General features: G+C 43.6%; 1 protein-coding gene across 5 annotated transcripts in view; it reads left to right on the top strand.

Moving 5' to 3' along the window:
• Window positions 1-21,436, top strand: part of NTRK3 (neurotrophic receptor tyrosine kinase 3) — a 421,270-nt gene that overhangs the window by 292,142 nt on the left and 107,692 nt on the right. The window contains exon 13 of one of the 5 annotated variants that reach the window (XM_083475055.1): window positions 7,260-10,669. The exons of the other annotated variants lie outside the window; for them this stretch is intronic. Within the exon in view, the coding sequence (XP_083331181.1) occupies window positions 7,260-7,381 (122 nt within the window). The 3' untranslated portion in view covers window positions 7,382-10,669. Of the gene's footprint in view, window positions 1-7,259; window positions 10,670-21,436 lie in introns of those variants that run through there. 5 annotated transcript variants of the gene reach the window in all.

The raw sequence follows: 21,436 nt of genomic DNA, 5'->3' as shown, positions 1-21,436 counted from the left end.
ATCAACTGGAAGGGGACTATGAGAGTGTGGAGTTTGTGAGAGTGTGGAGTACCCATACCCACCACTGACATGTGGACCCCAGGGGCTTGATGAAAAGTGATTGTTAATGCCCTCCCCTTGTAAAAATTCCCATAATGTCTGAACATAGCTGTTCTTTGGCTGTCTTCCTCTGTATTATTTGATATCCATTCCATCCTGGCTTTTGTAAACGTCTTGGCTAGACATGAAATTCTCTTGTATTCTCCCTGGACATTTATGCTGGGTGGCCCATATGTGTGGGTAAAGGAGTTTTCCCCTTCCGTGACCTCCTGCACACCCCTGGCTTGGGTCTAGTGAAAAGCGTGATGGATTGGCCTGACATCCTTGGCAAAGTTTCTTGGCCCTGTGATGGGAGGTCTCGGCACACTGTGGGAAGATATACTCCTTTTGCTCCCGCAGAAGAACATGTCAGGGTTGCAATGACCGACAGGAAGCTGCCAACTTAGCACCGCTGCAGTTCAGCTTATTTTGGGTCTTGATTAAGCCTCCCTCCTGGAAATGATTCTTCATCTCCCCACCTCCCCTCTTGCTCTAGTAAATGCTCCCCCTCCCTCACTTTTGTTCTGGGTCTTTACACAGGGCAGTGGTTGGGGGAGTGATGGAGATATTTAGGATCTATGTCCTTTCCAATCTATCAGACCACAGCATTTAGCACTTTGGAATCGTTCCATTCCATTAAAGTATGCCAGAAAAAACAGACGTGTGATCCCAGCTAATAGAGGAATGTCTCGTATTTAACAGGGAAACAGCAGGGTTCTGATAGGTGGAGGAAAGGGCTCCTGTGGAAAGTTTAATGATTCCAACATTAAAGATCCCATGATCATAACATGGAAATCTCAGAGGGGTGGGGGCGGAATTGGATTGACTTCTTTTTTATGTGCTTTTCATCCCTATTCATTAATGGCCACCCCATAACCAAGGTCCTCAAGCAATGAAAGTGAGTGGTAAATTCACATTTGTCAAACAGAGGCTGCATACACACTGCATTTTACTCTAGAATCAATGGAGACTGAGTACTTGTTTGTTTGTTTTTTCCTGTGTAGCCCATGCACAGTCTAGAGAAATCAGATATTTTTTGCCTCTGAAAAATGCTTCTTCAGAAACAGATTTCATTCTGAAAATAAGAAGCTCAGTGCAGGTTCATTCTGCATTATCATGCAGTGTGTCCATTTGAAAGCAGATGTGGGTGGTCCTGGCAATGGGGTGGGATGGAGTCCATAACTGTCCAATAATGTTGTTGGTGGATTCTTATCACTTACCACTTAACCACTTACTTACTTGTTCATTCAGCTGGGGCTTGTGCAGGGTGGAAAAGGTGTGGGTGACCTAAACAAGGGGAGGGTTTTGAAACATGTGTCGAGTACCCATGCCTACCCTTTTGGATCTCAGGATCTAGAATCAATCTAGATTGAAAGCAGCATATTGAGGATAAGCACGGGCAATTCCAGATTGAGGAAAAACTACCTATTTGTGCTGCAAATGAGTTAATGTGGACACAGAGTCTCTGGGGCTCATTCACACATGACTGCGTCTCTCTGGCTGACTGCAGCATCAAATGATAACTGCATGTGTGAAATAAGCAGTTTTTGGTCCAAGAGCTCCAAGCAGACCTTCCATGGCACTTCAGACTTGGGTTTTGGAATAACAGTCAGGCACACATTTACTGGAGATACATTTCAGTGGCCATATTGTCATAAGAATCCTGTGACAGTAGAATGGGTAGCACCACTTCATCAGCCATTAAGTGTGTATGTGTGCTGGGTTTTTAAAAACAGATGGAAAAGTAGTAGCATAGCAGGAAACCAGGTGGACTAGGACTCTCGTGTGCTTTTCTCTCTCCCACTGTTTGTTAGTTACAGGAAGTTATTACATTGGAGAGCATACCAAAATGGCACCCACCACCTACAATCTGAAGCAGTATGGTGGCTATGCTCTACCTCCACTGTCGGAGGCTGTATGCTTCTGAATGCCAGTGGCTGGTGATCATAAATGGGGAGACAGCTGCTGTTCTCAGGTCCTGCTTTCAGGCTTCCCATTGGCATCTGGTTGCTCACTGTGAGAATAGGATGCTGGACTAGATGGGCCATTGGTCTGATCCAGCAGGGTCTTATTATATTCTCACAGTCTAATTAACCACACCAAAATTCTACCAGCCAGATGAACAGCAGAGTTGAGAGACCCTTGGCAAATTAATGTCCTGTGGGTCTGTAATGCTGTGCTCCAGGAATGGTGTGTGTGGGGTGTGTGTGTGTTTGTGACCTTGATGACAACCGCAACTGGAGGTAGCAGCTATTCCTACTTTTCTCTTCCCTGAAGTCCTTGAAGTAGACCTAACCTCTATGGCAATGAAGTGGTGCCATAACTGATAGCAGTCACAAAACATGGGAGATGCCATGTTTGGGGCACCCGTCTCCCAATGCCCTGGAAGTTGAGTTGGTGGCAGTGGTTCACACTGCTTAACACCCTCCTCAAGGGATTTTACCTGGTTGTAATGTGTCTTGGAACTCACATAATACCACTTGCTTGTCTAGATGAAGGATAGAGGGGGGGTGTAGAAACTAGCCTACTATTTTGGTTTGTTGTTTTTAAACTAGGGTACCAGTGGCATGTGGGCCCCAGAAAGTGGTCCAGAAGAGAATATGGCCCTGGGGGTCAATACAGTTCCCCACCCCTTCTATATAAAGTGAGATGAAGTGCCTCTTCCTTTGCATTTAAGGATGGAGAGATGGAAATCCAGAAAGGAAAAGTGGGAGCAGGGGCAGAGAAGGCAGGGGAAGAGGTGTTAGAACTGTTGAGAAGGTGAGCAGCTAGGGCCAAGGGTCATAGTGATCTCTCTGTGACAAGCAGCATCATTTCACCTGTCCTTCCAGTCTCCCCCCTCCAGCCACTGCTTTCCTGTTGTTTAAGATTTTTACTTCCTGATGTGTAGATCAACCTCAACCCAACCTCAGTCCTTTGTCTCCATCAGCAGTCGTCACAGCCTTCCATATTCATGCTTCTCCTCTGTTTCATGATTGCCGAGAATGTCGTCTTCAGCAACTGGCAAAGAGGGAAAGGAACTAACCCTCTCCTTGCCCAACATGCTCAGACATTTTCATAATTTTCATTATGGTTTGGATAGCTTTGGGCCTTCAGGTATGGTGTGGACATTTCCTTCCATTTCCCACTTTTTTGGGGGGAAATCCTTGTTTTTTTAAAAAACAACACAATAATACAATGACAGCTTTGTTTTCAATGAAGTTTTGCAAAATCAAGGCCCAAACTAGTTGTATTGTTGGGAGGTCCATCCCCTTTTGGGTTATGCTTTTTTTAAGGTTATATGTGGCCATGTGGGAAGAGATATCAATTCAGAACAAAAATGCAGCATTCACTAAGGTTTCCTGAACCAAATCATCCTCAGTTTGAATCCCTACCCTTCTTTGGCCCTAATCTGAGTTAGCAACCCTACAGTTTCATGTACACCTTTTTAAAAACACAGGAGATCTGGGAAAAGATACCCTTACCATCTTCTCTAGCTGTGACTCTTGGTAACATTTAGATTTCTGAGTGCCAGCTAAGTAGGCAGTGGGGGACATTCACTTATACCAAACTCCAGCCTATTGGTAACATTGCTGATCTCACATATGGTGAAAAATGATTTGAGCCAAGCAAGAGCCATCTTGGTTTCTGATCCATACGAAGCAAAACTGGGTAGCAGGATAAGAAGATTTGTGAGGAATCTGTAAGGGGAAGCGTAAGAGCATTTTCACACATGGTACTAGAATTACCTTTCAGCCTCCTGCTTTCATTGTGCACATTTGCAAATGATCTTTAGTATAGGGGGTAGGGGGAAGTTTAGGATGTGAACACATTATTATCAATTTATGAAATGTAGAGACCATGTTTCGTTGCAAAGCAATCAAAGGACAATTTCCAGGGGCTTCTGACATATGCTGAATAAAAGATCCTTGCTGCATTGGATGAAGGGTCAAATTACACATTATCCTTATTGCATACTGTGCAGCGACATAATCTGTTTTTCTGTAATTGATTAAAGGTGCAGGGAGATTGTTACCCTGATTACAGAGTGTAATTCCCCTTCACTTGAGAACCAATAAGATTTTTTTTTTTAACTTAGCCCCATATCCACCCTTCGAGGGAGGTGTCTTTCTGAAGTATGTCCCAACACTTGAGATTCAGAGGTATACTGCCTTTGGATATAGAAGTTTGATTTGGCTGTCATGAGAAATAACCATTGGTCAACCCTCTAGATGATTTCTCAAATTCTTTTTGAAGCCTTCTAACCCATTGGCCATTACAGTGGTACCTCGGGTTACATACGCTTCAGGTTACATACGCTTCAGGTTACAGACTCTGCTAACACAGAAATACTGCTTCAGGTTAAGAACTTTGCTTCAGGATAAGAACAGAAATTGGGCTCTGGCGGCGTGGCGGAAGCAGGAGGCCCCATTAACTAAAGTGGTGCTTCAGGTTAAGAACAGTTTCAGGTTAAGAACGGACCTCCAGAACGAATTAAGTACTTAACCCGAGGTACCACTGTACTGTAGGCCATATTGTTATATATGCTTTGTGTGAACAAGCTCCTCCTTTTGTCTGCTCTGAACCTATTGCCAATTGACAAGCAACCCCAAAGCTCTACTGTTACACGAGAGAGAGAAAAATGTCCTCTGCCAGAACTCTTTAGGCAATATAATTTTTAAATTTGTGTTACAGGTGCAGGAATTGTAAAAGGCCACCGAAGTCTCATGTGTGAAAATGCTCAAATAATTGTTAGGAAAAATTCTGCGGGTTATGGTGTTGGCAGGGTATTGTTAGCCCATTAAAAAATGATTGACCAATGTTTGGGTAGATCTCTCCCAACAGTGAAGGTGATGCAGGATCATCTCAGCCCTCAATTCATCCTCCTAAGAGGTACAACCACCCCAATGCAAAGGCCAAATTATTTGCCACCAAATATGGATCAATAGGATCATAGGAAGCTGCTTCACACTGAGTCTGACCCACAGGTCCTTCAAACTCAGTACTGTCTGCTCTGACTGGCAATGGCTCTCCGGGGTTTCAAACAGGGGTCTCTCCAAGCCCTAACTGGAGATGCCTGGAACTGATCCTGGGAACTTCTGCATTACAAGAATGCTCTACAACCATTTCCCAATCAAGTTTGCCTGTTCATTCAGAAGTCAGCAGTGTCTGCCATAAGCATCAGAATTTTTTCTACCTGCTCCCCATCTAACTGGGTATGGGACCTTGGGCCTTCTAGATGTTGCTGAGCTTCAGCTCCCATCAGTCCTGGTCATTGGCCATGCTTAATGGGAGTTGTAGATCAGCAACATCTGGAGGGCTAACAGTTCCCCTCACCTGCCTTATCCCAAGCAGACTTTGGTGCAGGGAAAGATGGGGCCACCCGACCCATTCTGGGATTACTTCCAACATTTCAAATAGGTTCAGACAGGTACATGAGCTTTATGTCAATTGAGAAAGGAATTTATAGCACGGAAGAAGGTGGTGGACCAAGTGAGACAGCCGCTGTTCTAGGGATCTAGCAGCAAGCCATGAAACATAAAATGTTGTTTGTTTAAACCTGGAGCTGCATTTTCAATTTAGATGTCCATTATAGGTGCTGTAAAAGTTAGCTAACTTTTACAGTCATTTTATATTGCTCTCCAATTACTGAAACATTCAGAATTCAGAAACCCATAACACTCTAGCAAAATTAAGAGCCAGTTTGCCAACAAAGAGAGTAATTTGCCAGTCAACTAACTAAAGTGCGTGGGTGACCTCTAGGACATGACCTTCCCAATGTTGCTTGGTTACCTTTCCCATCATCCCTGACTATTGGCTGTGCTGCTTGGGGCTGATGGGAGTTGGAGTCCAGCAACATCTCCGTCCCAACATCTCCAGTTGACATAAACCAGAGACACCTGTAGATTGTTTAAGTGTGCACTCTATTAGAAAGTAGATGAAATTAGAGCTTATGATCTGAGAAAACAAAAGTTTCATAGCATACAGGTGAAACAAATGACAGGCACATCTATAGACTTATTTACAAGGCTAGGCTTGGTCACATAAAGTAGCTCCATTGTAAGCATGGTGGGGATATTTCCAGATTATTACCAATAGTGCAATACATATTGCTTATTTACATAACAATTGTTCCCACTCAAAGTGTGGAAAAGATTACTCAAAAAGTCACCACATATTGCCGTGTTAAATTTTATGACTGCAGGCATGTTGAGAACCTGCCAGCAGTCCACATCAAGTCTACAGAAGGGGTGAATTAGATCGCTGTATGGACCCATCCTTAAGGATTTGGGGTCTCTCTGAGCGAATTGTCAGGTTGCCCTCTGAGAACACGATTCTGTACCCCCAACTGCCCAAATGTGATCACATAGATGGTTGCTCTTGTAGGCCACCGTGGAGCAAAGGGAAGCAAGGAAAGCTCAGGTGCATTCAGGTCATTTAATAAGAAATAAATTAAATTAACTAAGGAAGGTGGTGTTAAACAGAGATGTCCCACTGAATAAGTGTTGTGGTGCTGCTTACCCAAGGCTGGTTTCTGAGCCCAGTTGAAAGGTATCCCTTACCCCAACCCCTGGGAACAGGATGGTGCATATGTATAAATAAATATGGCACCACCACTTTGCTGAAACTAAGCAGGCCTAGGATGAGTCCTTGCTCAGCTGGAAAACACCCAGGGAATCCTATACATGCCACCTTGAGTTCCATGTTGGAAGAAAGGCAGGTTTAAAGTGAAAGCGTGGCAGGAGGGTTGTATCCAATTATGTTTCGCTCAGAGTAGACTGGTTGGAATTAATAGGAATGGTGAACTTTGGTCCATTATAATGGGTCTGTCTTGAGTAAAATTTTGTTGGAGGCAACCCAGAGAAATGGAATGTAAAGAAGGCAAGCCTCTTATCTCCCTCCTCTAATTCAGAATGTGCCCTGCTCAATGCAGCTTTTAATTTTAATCTGATAGGAGGGGGAAGGTAGCAGTTTACGAGACAACATGGATGTACCCCAACTGCAGCCAGGTGGCTACTTTTATTCCTTTTAGTTCTTTTGAAAACAATTACATGTATGTCACTATCTCTCTGTTCTTTTCTAGTTTGGATCTTTATTTTGTGGGATTGCTTTATTTTTTCCCCTTTTTTTCTTTTTTCCTCTCTTCTCTGTGTTTTCTTTCCTCCCCCCTTTGTCTCCCATTCCCCCTTTCCCTGCTTTAGGTTTCAGAGAAATTATGTTGAATCCAATAACCCTTCCTGGACATTCTAATCCTCTTAACCATCATGGCATTTATGTTGAGGATGTCAGTGTTTATTTCAGCAAAGGACGTCATGGCTTTTAAAAAACCACAAACAACGGTGCAAAGCAAAAACAAAGACAAAAACATATCAAATCAAAAACCTCCCTGAAAGGTTTCATTGTTCTGATGTCAAGTTTGTTGACTGTGCCCTTTGATCGCTGTGGGACACAGTGGGAGACTGCGGTCTGTATATGGATCAAAGCCGCCGCCTTGTGGGACTGGACCTCAGTCTGCACCATGCTGAAAAAGACCAAGGGGTTATATACAGTATATTATTATTTTTCTGTCACCAGATCACAGGGTTATTCTTCTCCTCTGTTGGTCACTGTGTTCTTTCCCTCTGTTGGTCACGGTGTTTCCTGCAAGGCACAACAAGAGCAAAGCAGAGCAACAAAACAAAAACAAAAAAGTTTCTTTTTTTTAAGTAAAGAACCTTGAAGGCGTCATCCCAGCAGTTGCACTTTGCTTAAAAATAATTTTTAAAAGAACGAAACCGACCAATTGAAGTCCAGCAACTTTAGCTGTGGCCCTTCCCACCTGGAATCCTTGTGACATCACAACATTCTGTTAAAGCCGCCTGCTAGATCAGTCACTCATGGTGGTGGCCAGGTCATGGGAGATGCCCCCGTGGAAGAGAAGATGGGGAGTACAGAAGATGCTTTAACAGAGTGAAGACCCTTGGTAAGAACAAAGCCAGCCCCCCTCCATCCCACTTCTGTCCCCACCCCACCCTCCGTCCACCTAGCCCCAAGCTGTTACACAGAAACAATGGGTTTTCTTGTGACGATGGAGAAGTTCTGCTACCCTACCTGGAGGAAAAGATACCAGTGGCTTTGGGTTTTGGTTTTTTAAAAAAATACAAATGTCCTAGGAGGATCTTTCTGTTTGTGTGTGCGCGTGCGTTTTGTGTGTTAGAGCCTCTCTTCAGCTATCTCAGTGTTCCATTTTTTTGTACACCAGCCTCTTCCCTGCTGCTTGTATAATGGCTTTACCTGGGGGCGGGAGGTGTAGGGCAAGGCGGTGCTCTCCTGGACTTCACACCTGGATGGATGAGGAGTGGTGAATCCCAGTCAGTGATACGCCAATAGGGCAGAGAAAGAGAAGTGTGGAAGGCCACGCAAATGTATTTCCATCCCCAATCTGCAAACCGACTGTCTCTTTTGCCTTCCTGAACACCTCCTTCCACCACCATAACCTCCCATTTCTTTTTCACCAAGTTAGAGATGTATTATAATTCTGTCGTGCACACCAAATGGTTGGCTCAAGGCATACAAACTAAGCAAAGGGGGATCTGAGTCAAAATTTCATTGCTTATTCTCTGACATAAACACAAATATTGATTCTGGACTTGGATCAATATTAATATCTATACGTAGACACATTCCTTTCTTCTTATCATTTTAACTACATCCCCAAAACTTATCATAATGGTGGGAGTGGAAGGGTAACCAATTCTTGAATACCACCCCAGGAGTTTATTTTTAATTTAATTTTTTAAAAAAACTCTATCTGGTAAGTATGTGTTCTATGAAATGACCAATAGTAGATAGAGTTCTCTCCCCACCCCTTCAGATTCCAGGTTAAACATGCTTTGAAGAAAATTTACCGTACTTATGCAAATCTGTTAAACACAGGCAGGCCTTCTGTTAAACAATTTGCAGGATTCTAGCAGGTGGTAGAGGGTCATGAGGTCTCTTATCAGCCCATGAGCGATGGAGACATCAATTTTCTCAAATGCTCTCCATATTATGTAGTTTCCAAAATTGCTCATTCTGGTTGGTAACTTCATAGGCAGAGGGGGGAGAGAGAGAATTTTGAAGCTTGAGGTACCAGAGCTGAGGACATTCCACTAGTGTTGCCCTTTCATGCATGTGCTGGGATGTTCTCTTCAAATTTCTCCTCAGGATACTTCTTGAAAGCCATGCATCACTTTATTCTGTCTTTTGCCAGTTTGCGCAGATAACCGAGTGAACTGGAGCCCAAATATAAATCTAGCAGTTTTAATGAAATGACAGTGTAGACACACGCGTTTGCCTCCTTTTCAAGACTGGAGGAGTGGATTTGGTTGGAATTAAATAAGAAACAAAGCAACCAAAATGTTAACCAAAGCATAATTCTGAGAGGCTCTTTGTCAAAGCAGAGAATGCTGGGAAACAATGTGGGCCTAATTTCCAGTTTGGGTTACGTTCACAGGACCATTTGTCTTGCTTGTTGTTGTTTCTCAACCCAGATCTGAGGCTAACTCAACGTGTCCTGGTGTCGGTATTACAAATTTTCAGGAACACCATTACATTTCCCCTCACTGTGATCAACTTAAGGCATGTCCACACTCCCATTTGTCCCATGATTCCTAGTCACGAGTCTGAGAGGTTCTTCTTCTGTCCTACCACTTTCCTTGGGAAAACCCACCAGTGCAAATGTGAGTTTGGTTTTCTGTGAACTGACGTTTGTCTCAGCTGGGTTTTCCCAGGGAAAGTGGCAGAACAAAAGAAAAGAAAAGAACGTCTCAAACCTGTAACTAGAGATCATGAGACAAATGGAAGTGTGGCTGTTCGTTGTTTCTCATACTTCTGAGATCTATTGTACACTGAATTAAAACTGGAAGCACACTTTCATCTTTTTCCAGATAAGAAATATTTTTGTTGGAAGTGTGGAAAGGGAGCAGCTAAACACCTGCAGAGGAAACCACTCCTACTTTGTGTGGGTCACTGTTTGGGGTGGTAGGCTGAGAACAGTGACTCGCACAGGGAGCCAACAGGAAGTTATGGCTGCTGTGTGTCTGCATCAGCAGCAGTTGATTTTTTCCAATCACACCCATAGCAGAAACTTGGCCAAATTTGAACACCCCCAGCAGAAGCTTGATTGCTCTGACCTTGCCTTCTCCCAAGGTGTGATGCAGAGAGTCAACGGATGTCCTACTCCATGGGTGGATCTGCTGAACTCACACTAGTCTTGAACGGTCGGGTTTATTTCTTTTGACACAGTTCTCACCGCATAGTTTTGGAAGGACTGACTTGAGCAGTGGAAAAGTCTCTGGTAGTTCCTTAATGCTGAAAAGTGGGGCAGGGTGGGTAGGAGATCCAGGCCTTGGGCACTTGCAATTGGTGGCTTTACGTCGCAAGTTTTAAGGGAAAAGTTGTTCCTGATTTTAATTATTGTAAATCATTACCTCATTTCCCACCAACGAGACTCCTCCACCCCTGATCATTTCTCTTCTCTTATACCATGTCTGTCATCTTGTGCTATGAAAATGGGAACATCCCCTTTCACAGAGACTCTAGGGGTCTTTGATGTCTAGTTTCTTAATAAACACTTTATTTTCTAATTAAACTGCTGCACGGAGTCTTTCCTTTTGAAAGCAAAACAAATCAATAAAATTCCCAATGACGTGTCTTTTCTCATCATTGCTACAGAAGCCAAATGGCATGTGCTGTAGGGAGAAATGAAATTATTTGTCATGTGGCGGATGCTATTTGACCTTTGAGCTGGTCCACACAGACATGTATGCACCACTTAATAACTTGACACTTGCTGGCTAGCAGTTGAATGTGTGAACTGAGTCCACTGAAAGGCACTGCATTGTGAGGAGATACTGTTGTCAAGTAGAGTGAAATAGAGCTGTAATTAATCACCAGTGGGCTAAGATTGTGCTGGTAAAGTAATAAAGCTAATTTATGCAGATAAAACAAGCTAATTCATTAAGGTAGTTTACAAAGATTCAAATCAGTGCAGTTGTTGAGTCTTCCAGAGGGTTTCTTAGCTGGCCAGGCAAAGGGGCCCCTCTGGAGTTCTTCTTGGCTCTTATAATGTCTTCCAGAATGATGAATGAATGGAAAGTTTTATTTGCCCAACCTTGGATCCTCAGCTATTGTTGTACTACAACTATCAGTAACCATTGACCATGCTAGCTAGGGATGATTGAAGTTGTAGACCAACAGCACCTGATGACTCAAGGTTGGGGACAGCTAATCTATGCCATCTCACTGAGGAGGAACGGTCACTAACCACTGAGCCAGTTCTCCTGTTCTAGGGACATCAACCAGCCAATCACACTTAGAAGTAACATTTCATAAAACTTTTTCCAAGTTGTGGTAGGTTCAAATTGTAGCATTGTGATAATGTGGTGAAAATGTTATGGGGGTCAATTGTACCAAGATTGTGACCATTTATGGTCCTGCACAGCTACAGTAAGTGCATCTCTGAGATGGATTCTTTTCCGTAAGATGGTTCCTTTCACATAATGGTGAAAACTTGATTCAGGCATTCTAGTAAGCAGGATGATGATGAGTATTAATACCAAAGTTTCATGTAAATAATTGCTGATGAGTTTTCACATGTGCAAGTCATTGCAGCTCTTCCATCAGCCAGCAATGAACATGTGTGTGTAAGCCGTCTTTGAACCCTTCTTCTTCCTCTTCTTTTTTCCAGAGTGGCTTAGGGATGCCAACAGTAGGGAGATTATGTGGACTAGAGATGCATGATTTTTTAAATAAATAAAAAAATCAATATCAGCTGCATTGATATGGACAACTGGTACCTTTCTTACCATAAGGAGAAATTAATGGATGTGCAGAATATTGATAGTTCCAACTTATTTTCAAAAAATAGTTATGTATTTTATTCTGAGGCAGCAGAACAACAGATGAACTGAACAAAAAAGGAGCCCTAACCCCGCATAGTAGCTGTGAATTTCTTCTTAAGTGAAATCTGGTAATGATCACTGGATGTGTGAGGCCTTCCTTGAGAAAGATCCATTGCTTTTACCAAAATCATTGTTTGGCTTCCTTCAAAACCCCTCTAACAATTTTGACTGTAGGGGAACAATCACATTAACTTCATGTGTTGCTTTGGACAACTATTTGGAGCCAGCTCAAGCCAGTCGCATAATCACAGGTCAGCAGTTGGCTGAAGAAGCTATCTGTAGAGGTGAAAGATGGTTTCAAGAAGCAACTTTTCAGGGCAAATGAGGACATGTCCTTTTAAAGTGGCGGAGGAATTTGAAGTTTCCTTCTTTAGTTGGTTGGCCTTATCTAGCCAGAACTCTCAAGCTCTCTTCAGCTTCGTATATTTTTGTTACTTAAGGGGTCTGAGATGTTTCTGTTGATTATTTCATTTTTCCTTGTGGCCTTGCTAGAGTTTTAAAATGTCCCTAGAAGGCTCTGTCAGAATGGAGGACAGTAGCCTTCAACTGTGATATGTAGATGGAAAGTCGCTCATAGATAAAGTTAAACTCATGTCACCCAGAGACTACCCCCTTTTGTCTCTCTAGAGTGGAGAAGGATATTGAGATGCCTCAGGGATGATATGAAAGGCCCCTCTTGTCTGTGTGTCATACCAAGCTGGAAAGAACTTTTTCAGTGACTACGTGAGCCATCAGATACAAAAACTACTTTTTACTGCTGCCAATCTACCACTGTCTCTGAGGGTTCATGAGAACTTCAGGGAAAATCCAAGATGGGGAATTGTTTGAACTGACATCAGAAGATGTTGCAACAGCAGTTTCACCACAGCTATCATGGAAGCAGGAGAAATATAGGAAGTTTTGATGGTCTCACACTAGTCCCTAATGAGTAAAAATAAAGACATTACTTTTGATGGTCTTTTTTGATATCCAAAGCTGGCTTTCAGACATTATACAGATACATCCCACTGGCACCTGGAAAAGGTTTTCTTCACCCTTTTCTCCCTTCTATTCACATCTACTTAGGGTATCTTTTGTGACTGATGAGTAGATGCCGTGAACAGTAGAGTAACTATGGATTTCTGTGTCTGGGGAAGGCTCCAAGGGAAGCCCCACCACCACATCTATAAGGAAATTTGGCACTGGAGTAAGTTGGGAATGGCTAAAGAAAGGACCTTAAAGATTACTGCTGCTGAAATTCCATGTTCCCACTGCTCAAATAGACTGCTCCTACTTGGAAACTTAGGTCTGTCTCTGTTTTCAGAGGCTTGAGTATGCTACACTCTACTACACTCTAGAGGTGTTCACACATTACTTTCATCAAGTGTACAATCACTGGACCTGTGTCCACACTAATTGAGCTCTACATGCAGTTATTCACATGAAATCCTCAGCAGATGTAGAGTCTGTATAGACAACCGTTGAGCTGTGCAAGTAAACAAGTGTACACTCCTTCACACAAACACTTTTACATATGTAGAGACAGCTTGTGCCTGTGCTTTCTACAATGCTTCAACATCTGAAGCAGTCTTATACCAGGCTGTCCATCTACTGTATCTCAGTATTGCCTGTTCTAACTGACAGTGAGTCTTCAGGTTCATAGCCAAGGATTTCAGGGGTGTGGAGTCTTTTTGGCTCCAGGGGGCCAAATCTGCATCTGGCCTCACCTCATGAGGCATCTTTGACAGGTGAGTGGGACAACCTGATTATCCTTCACAAGACATCCCTATGACATCACATGATTGAGAAGAGGGTTGTCTCACCCATCTCTCAAAATCCATCATGCAAGTTTCCCAAGTGCTTGACAGCCAGCTTGTGAACTGTAATACAAGGGTTGTTGTCAACCATATGTGTATGGGTGGCAAACCATTTATTTCTCCCCTCCCCTCCCCTCCCCTCAGGTGATGAGGAGGGGAGAAAGAAGCCTGCATTTTGCAGGCATCAACTGCAAGTCCCTTAACTGCCTATCAGCTGATGTCACTCAGGTCAAATTGAACTCCTTGGTTGAACAAGACTGGCCTGCAGGTTGGAGATTCCTCCACCCCTGGGCTACCAGATCCTTTAAACTGCAGACTGAATGCAGGATTTCCTGCATGCTTTGGCCTCTCCTCACTCCAGTGAGTCACCAATGAAAAGCTGGAATGCTGCCACTCTGTCTGGTCTGCTTAACTTATTGAGCCTCTGAACAAGCTAGCGCATGACTTATCATCCGCTGCAAAAATAAAAATGCTGAAAAATGCTCTTTTCCAAAGAAAACACTGCAGAAGTTAACAGTCAATATGTATTGCATTATCTTTGATCCTTGTTTTGTTCTCTGCCAACCTCTCCCACATCTTCCCAGCTGAGGTTGTAGCAGGGTAAGTGCTGGTTATTGCCCCACCCTTCCTACACTAGGCCTGTGTAGCACACGTTGATTTACGATTTTACGTCAACATGGGATTGGAAGTATCAGGTGGGAAGTCAAAAGTGGGTGATGGTGTAGCAGTGAGGAGGGTGGGAAAAGGAGACATACAGGCAGCAAAAGCAACTCTGTTACCTTAATGGCCTTTCCCCATTTGCAAGGCTCATTCACCACCCTAATACCCTACTGCTTCTTCAGTGCATGTTTAGGACTTCTTCCTACTTTACTCTGTGATTTCAACCAATCAGGGAACACATAGTGAACCTGATGATGGCATGGAGCCACATGGCCAATTGTGTCTGTCTCATGGGACAATGTCATTGACAGCAAATGAAACCATCTCAGAGCAGGAAACACCTCTTTGTTCTCCAGATCATTGAGCTGATGCTTTCTGTCTTGCTGTTTCTGCAGGCTACAGTGGTGATGGGAACTGTCAGTATGTTTTGGTGCAAGTCTCTCAAGCCAATCTAGTTCTAATGGGAGATAATTATGCATGACTGGTTCGGGAAGAATGTGTATGGGTAGGCACATCTGAAGTGTTCCTGAACATGCATCCCATTGACAGTGATGAAGTGTGGATGTCTGGCATCAAAATGAACATCCCTGTACGCACTATAAACCGACTTGCATGGCAGGATCAGGGCAAGGGGAACTGTTTATTCTGATGCCTTGGCAACAGGGGCGCATCCCCTCTTTTCCCAAACTCCTCCTTCTCCTCCCTGCACCCTGCTAACAGTTTAACACCCTTCTGTAGAATGGTGTCAACGTTGCAAAGAAATGTGATGCATGTTTTGTGGGAAGCAGGTGAAAAATGCTTACGGTCCCCCCCCCACCTCCCCTGCTTGCGCACAGATCTAATTATATCGTTGCTATAATTATTATAAGACATCAGAAAGAAAGAGAATATCCCCAACTAATACTCTTCAATTTATATATTGTTTGTTTTCCAGTGTATATGGATAGTTTATATTGAAGTTGTTTTCACAAATTCTCCAAAGGCACACCCTCAAACCTGCTCTGGGGAAATCCAAAAGGATGTACCTGCCTTCTCCATCCTCCCTTGGCCCCAGTGTCCACTGGGACTTCCATCTTTGCCCTTTTGAATCCAGGAATCCGGGTAGATCAAAGTTCCCAAGAAGGCTTGTACATCCTTAGAGAATCATAAGCCCCCAGAGCTCTGGCAATGTCAACAGAGCATCTTCCTCTCATTTCGATCTGAACTTTTGGTGCAGTCCGCAGGTGCTTCAGGTTAAACTCAGGTATTAGAAAGGGATAAAAAGTAGTTCATATGGTGGTAAAGTGCTAAGCAGAGGCTCAAAGGAGTGGAGGAAAAGTGTGTGAAAGACAAATTGATGGATGGAGGGCAGCGCCCCCTTTTATGAGTTGTTTGTTTGTTTACTAGTTTGCACATTCCCAGCTCTGGCTTGTGTAATCAGTAGAGATGCCCTCCTTCCCTTGTTATTTGCCAACCCTCCAAGGTCTCAATCAATCAGCATAAAAGTTTAACAAGTTGCAAGAGTAATGACCAGAGATTCTCTGAAGGGGAAATTTATCTACTAGGGGTTAGCTTGAGAGCATTACTAATGGAAAGAGTCTGTTTGTTTATGGCAGGGGGAGGGTAGTGAGGTAGCGGGAATGTATAATAACCCTATTCATACATTTACTTGTTTGTAGGGTGTTCATGTTTAGCAGCAGGAGTAGAGAATACTACTTCTGGCTGTGCCCCAATGGAGCACAAAAACAGGATACCTGATAATGCTGATGTCCTGCTCCCATGGAACCCATATGTATGAGCAGCTACTTCCTTAGTGTTCCCTTTTCTGATCTTCATACAGAACCTTGGGAAGAGAGCAGAAGGCCTAGTGACAGGGACACACGACATCAGGGTGGGTTGGATGCATAGCCCTGCTCCTGCATGTGATCCCTGCACACAGTTAAGAGCACATTAAGAGCCCAGCTGAATCAGGCCAATGGCCCATCGAGTCCAGCATCCTGTTTTCACAGTGGCCACCCAGATGCCCATGGGAAACAGGACCCGGGTGCAACAGAACTCTCCCCTCCTTTGTTTTCCAGCAACTGGTAATTCAGAAGCATTACTGCCTCTGACAGTGGAAGCAGAGCATAGCCATCATGGCCAGCCCCACCGATAACCTTCTCCTAGATGAATTTGTCCAATTGGTGGTCATCACTGCCTCTGGGGGGAGGGAGTTCCGTAGATCACACACTGCATGAAGAAGTACTTTCCTTTAGTGGTCCTGAATCTTGCAACATTCAGCTCTTTGAATAGCCATGAGCTCTTGTACAGTGTGTGTGTGTGTGTGTGTGTGTGAGAGAGAGAGAGAGAGAGAGAGAGAACATTTCTCTGTCTACTTTCTCTATGCCATGCACAATTTTACTTGTATTTTCTCTAAATCAAAAATCCCAGATGTTGCTACATTTCCTCATAGCTGAGACACTGCATCCTCTTGATTGTTTTGGTTTCCCTTTTCTGAATCTTTTCCAACTCTGCAAGAACTTTTTTTGAGGTTAGTTGACTAGAACGGTACACAGTATTCTAAAACTATTCCAGATAAGTATGTGAACAAGTCTAAGTTATATATGGACCATTTTCTTTTTCCTTCTAAGGAGCGTTTCAAACATGTGCCTGCCTAACCCAGGTGTGAAGCGGTGATGCTTGAGGAATCCAATCCTTGCAAAACCTGATACAAATTGGCCTGATGTACCCAGAACAATGGCCTGACTCATGAGGCTTCCTCTTATGCCACCTCACTGTCTCCAAAGTGTTTTGGGGATCACAAAGTCAACAAAATGCAGGGGTTAAAAGCTTTTCCTAGACAGTGCATCCTTTTAATGCTCCTCCACCCACCCACACAGAAACACTCCCCATCTATGGAAGAACAGTGGAATCAGGCCAGAGTGTGAAGCTAGGTGAAACCTCATTGGCCCCTTTGCTCCACCTGACAACTTCTGAACCTCCTTCTCATCACCAGCAGTGGGCAGGCCAGCAGGTCTCTCTTCTGTCATGCTACCCCAGAGGAAGCGAAGACACCCAGGGCGGTCCACCCCCCCTTCCTACGGCTCTACACCACTTCAAGACCCATAGTTTTGTACAGATCAGTGTCAACCCTAAGTCCAGTCAGTGGTGAGACGCGGGGTAGTGGTGGTTTGTTGCTGTTGTTTTCCCCCTCCTGCCATATTCCAGAACATTGAGTCCAACCTAAATAAGTGTTGACGGAACTGTTGTTAAATCAGCTTAGAGACCCGCAGGCAGCCTCAGGCTTGTAAATGCACAATTTGTGAGCCTTATTTTCATGTGACTTTACAATAATTCATGTCTTCCCAAGTCATTATTTTAATATTTAACTAACTAGTAGCATTACCTTATGGCTGTCAACCCTGCATTACTTAAACACTGGAAATAATGGATGGCAAAGAGGGAATTATAAATCCACAAATGACAACCGGCAAACAATGAATTCAGCAGGCGAGGAAATGAAGGATCTATTTGCAAAATTCCAAAGTCGACTTAGCATCCTGTTTGAATTTGGGATGAGCAATAACTGCAGCGTTTGTTTTGAGAATTATTTTTTGGATTGAATATAGATGACAGGAACGAGCCACAGACCATACAGGGTATGAGTCCAAAACTTGGTCAGGTGAGTAACTCATTTAACAGGTGAAAGAAGAACACACTCTTAAGCCCTTGGACTTACCCTTTATTAGGAAAGGGGGGATAAAATTAATCCAGTTCACATTTGAAGTGACCTAATTCACACTTTCTGAAACAATGCATGAACCAAAATGTATGAATCTTCTGAAATTTGCGCTTTTCACATTTGGCAGCCAGGTAATGTGTGCAAAGACGCATATTTGGTACAAGGTTTATGTGTGCATAAAAATGCTTTGGATGCTTTGGGGAGAAATGGCTTTGGGAAAATGTGTGCATTAGGCAAAATTGCAAACAAGAATGTACTTATTAGGAGAAATTTGTGCTAAATTTTTAATTAGGACCTTAAAAAGAATAAAAAGCAACCTGATGTGGAAATGTGGATAACTGAATGTAAAACTGGGGGAAATGAGAACCTGGGAGAAATCACCATCCCATGTTCTCTGGCAGTGTTTTAAAGGAGGGAGCATTCAGAAATTCAGTCTTCTGTTGGTAATAATACTAGTACAACCCAGCAATATATATTCATCACATGGGACTGCTAAATATGTTTTTCACCTCCTTCACCCTGTTCCATCCACTGTGCCAGAATTCTCACATCCTGGAATAGCAGCATTGCTCCTGCTCCCCCCTCCCCCTTTTTTTCGTTAACCGCTGTTCTAGGAGTCGTTCTGGAAAACAGCCATAGTGGTCAAATTGTGTGAAAATATTGCAGTCATAATTATATTCATGTTGTTACTGATGATAAATAATGAATATGCTTTCCCCCCAAAACCCAGTTTGCTTGCTCAAGTACATGAGATTAATTGATGGGGAGGGAAAGTACCAAGACCTCATTCTTGACACACACGCTCCATTCAAAATTAATTTGGTTTGCAAAATCAAGTTTGAAATGTGGGTTCAGAAACAGGGAAGGGGATTGGAATAAAGTCCAGGTACTCAAAGGCAACACCAGACTCATTGCCTGCAGATGGAAACCACTGGTCTCCACATGGGAAACTTGCAACGGTCATATTGCTTGTCCGAGCCAGTTTCTCGAAGTTCTGGAGTTCCCTGGAAACTCACAAACAGATGTTGCCAGGCTTCATTGAATCCGATCCCTCCCATGGTGGCAGCCAAGAAGTAGATAAACAAGAAGAGTTCTTACCAAGTCTTTTATTCAATATAAAGAGAGAGAAGAAGGAATGTGGTCTCTCTTAGATAATGGTGTTGCTCCATGTAAAGTCCCACTTGCTCAGTCTCTCCTACAGTGGTACCTCTGGTTACGAACGCTTCTGGTTACAAACGTTTCAGGTTACAAGCTCCGCTAACCTGGAAGTAGCCGCTCCTGGTTGCAAACTTTGCCCCAGGATGTGAATGGAAATTGCGTGCCTCTGGTGTGCGTGCAGCGGGAGGCCCTATTAGTGAAAGGATAAGAACAGTTTCCACTTAAGAATGGACCTCCGGAACGAATTAAGTTCGTAACCAGAGGTAGCACTGTATTCTATGTTAGCCCTGCACCGGCTAATCTTTGCTTTCTGCCTTAGAGCTTTCTATTCTCCTACTCTCAATGTCTGCTGGGTCCTGGGAGAGGGGAGGGGTCAGGAATGCTTTCTAAAGACACTGAGTCTGTCAGCTGTCTCTCCCCTGGTGCTTTTTCGTCCTGCAACTCCTCTCCCAATATTTACCAGCTTCTCCCCTCCACATCCTCTGAACTATGACCTTCTGCAAACCATTGTTGTAAATATATACTGCCCTCCTCTTCTCGGGGAGGTTCAGTTGGAGGGGGTGCTGTCTCCACCATTCCTCCTCAGTCCAGTTCCTGACAGACGTTTCTTAACCTGAAGCCCAATAATAGCAGACAAGTTTTCCTGGAATGCAATTTTGTTTTCATTCTCCCCTCACACAACCATGTCTTACCTGCAGTGTGTTGTCACACCTTCTGATCCCTCCGAACAGTATTCTCCCAAAGTGTTGGGCATATTGTTGGTTCATATTGTTGGGATTTGTTGTTGGTTCATTGGGACAATGGCAAGTCCTGATGAGCATGGCTGGTTGCCCCCCTAGGTGTATTGAAAAAGTCTTCCAGAATGATAACTGAGTCACAAAGGTTCTATGGAAGATGCACACAGGATTTCTTAGCAGACAAATCATTGCAGGAAAGGGTTCTCCAAAGCAAGAAGTTTGGGCAACATCAGTCTGATTTTTCAAGAAGAGACTCACTCAACTACAGCAAGTTTCTCAGTGCTTTGCTACATTCGCAGCTACACTATTCATCTAAGGACATGTTCTCTCTTCCAGCCCACTTACCAGTTTCTGCATGCCTAGTAAATTTTCAGACTCAGATTTTATGCACAGTCTAAAATCCTGTAAAAAAAACACAAATCCACCATTCTCTCTTAAGGCCAAATAAGGCCTCGTTCCTTAGCTCAATATGGAGAGCACCCTGATTATCACTGTAAAGGCAGAGAATGGGAGTGACTGTCAATGGCCTCTGTGGCTATATTCTACTGCCACTGTTGGAAGCCTCTGCGTAGCAGTTCCTGGAAATCACAAGTGGGGGAGAGTGCTGTTGTGCTCAGATTGGGATTCCCATAGGCACCTCTTTGGCCACCTTGAGAGCAGGATGCTGTGCTAGGTGAAATTTGGCCCAATCCAGCAAGGCTCTTTTAAGTCATTAATGGGAGACTATGCTCTTCACACCCTCATGGGATTCAAAAGGAGATTCCCAACCTCCTGTGTAGCTAGGAGCCTTAGAAAAAGAAGCTCCCCATCAATGCTAATAGGGACTTTCCCCTCCTAGAGCGTTGATCTCCATTCTGATCTTGGAGGGAGAGTAAAGAATGGAGCTTCTCCATCCTTAGTACCACCTTCGTAGTGAGAATCGGACTCTTCCCATATAGTTAGTTGAGATAAAACAAGATACACCTATTTAAGTGCATGTCTCTTTGCCATGAAAACACCACGGCTGATGTCCTAAAAATGTTGGAAACAGCTGAGAAAGGAACATGCTACAAGATGAAGGTAAGTTGGCTACATACCAGTAACTTGCTTGCACCAGTAGCCTTGGAAGGAAAGAATATTGGTTTCCCATTCCCTAGAATGGGAAGAAATGGATACTCCTGGGACCAAAGATTCCTGCTTGGAGTGAGAAAAACTGTATGAATCCAAAACTGTGCAGTATCCTTGTTACAAGAGTAGGTTCCATATGATAGGTGAGAGTTGGTTCTATAGACTGGGTTTGTAGTATTCTTTTCTAGAAAGGAGAAGCACGTGGATCTCTAAGGATTAGACTGAGGCCACATTCACACCATACCAAGCACTTTGAAATCACTTTTAACAGTCATGGTTTCTCCCAAAGGATTCTGG

This window comes from Podarcis liolepis (assembly GCF_965112155.1).
Source record: "Podarcis liolepis genome assembly, chromosome: 14".
In the NCBI taxonomy this organism is placed as follows: domain Eukaryota; kingdom Metazoa; phylum Chordata; class Lepidosauria; order Squamata; family Lacertidae; genus Podarcis; species Podarcis liolepis.
This window is presented reverse-complemented; position numbering and strand designations above follow the sequence as displayed.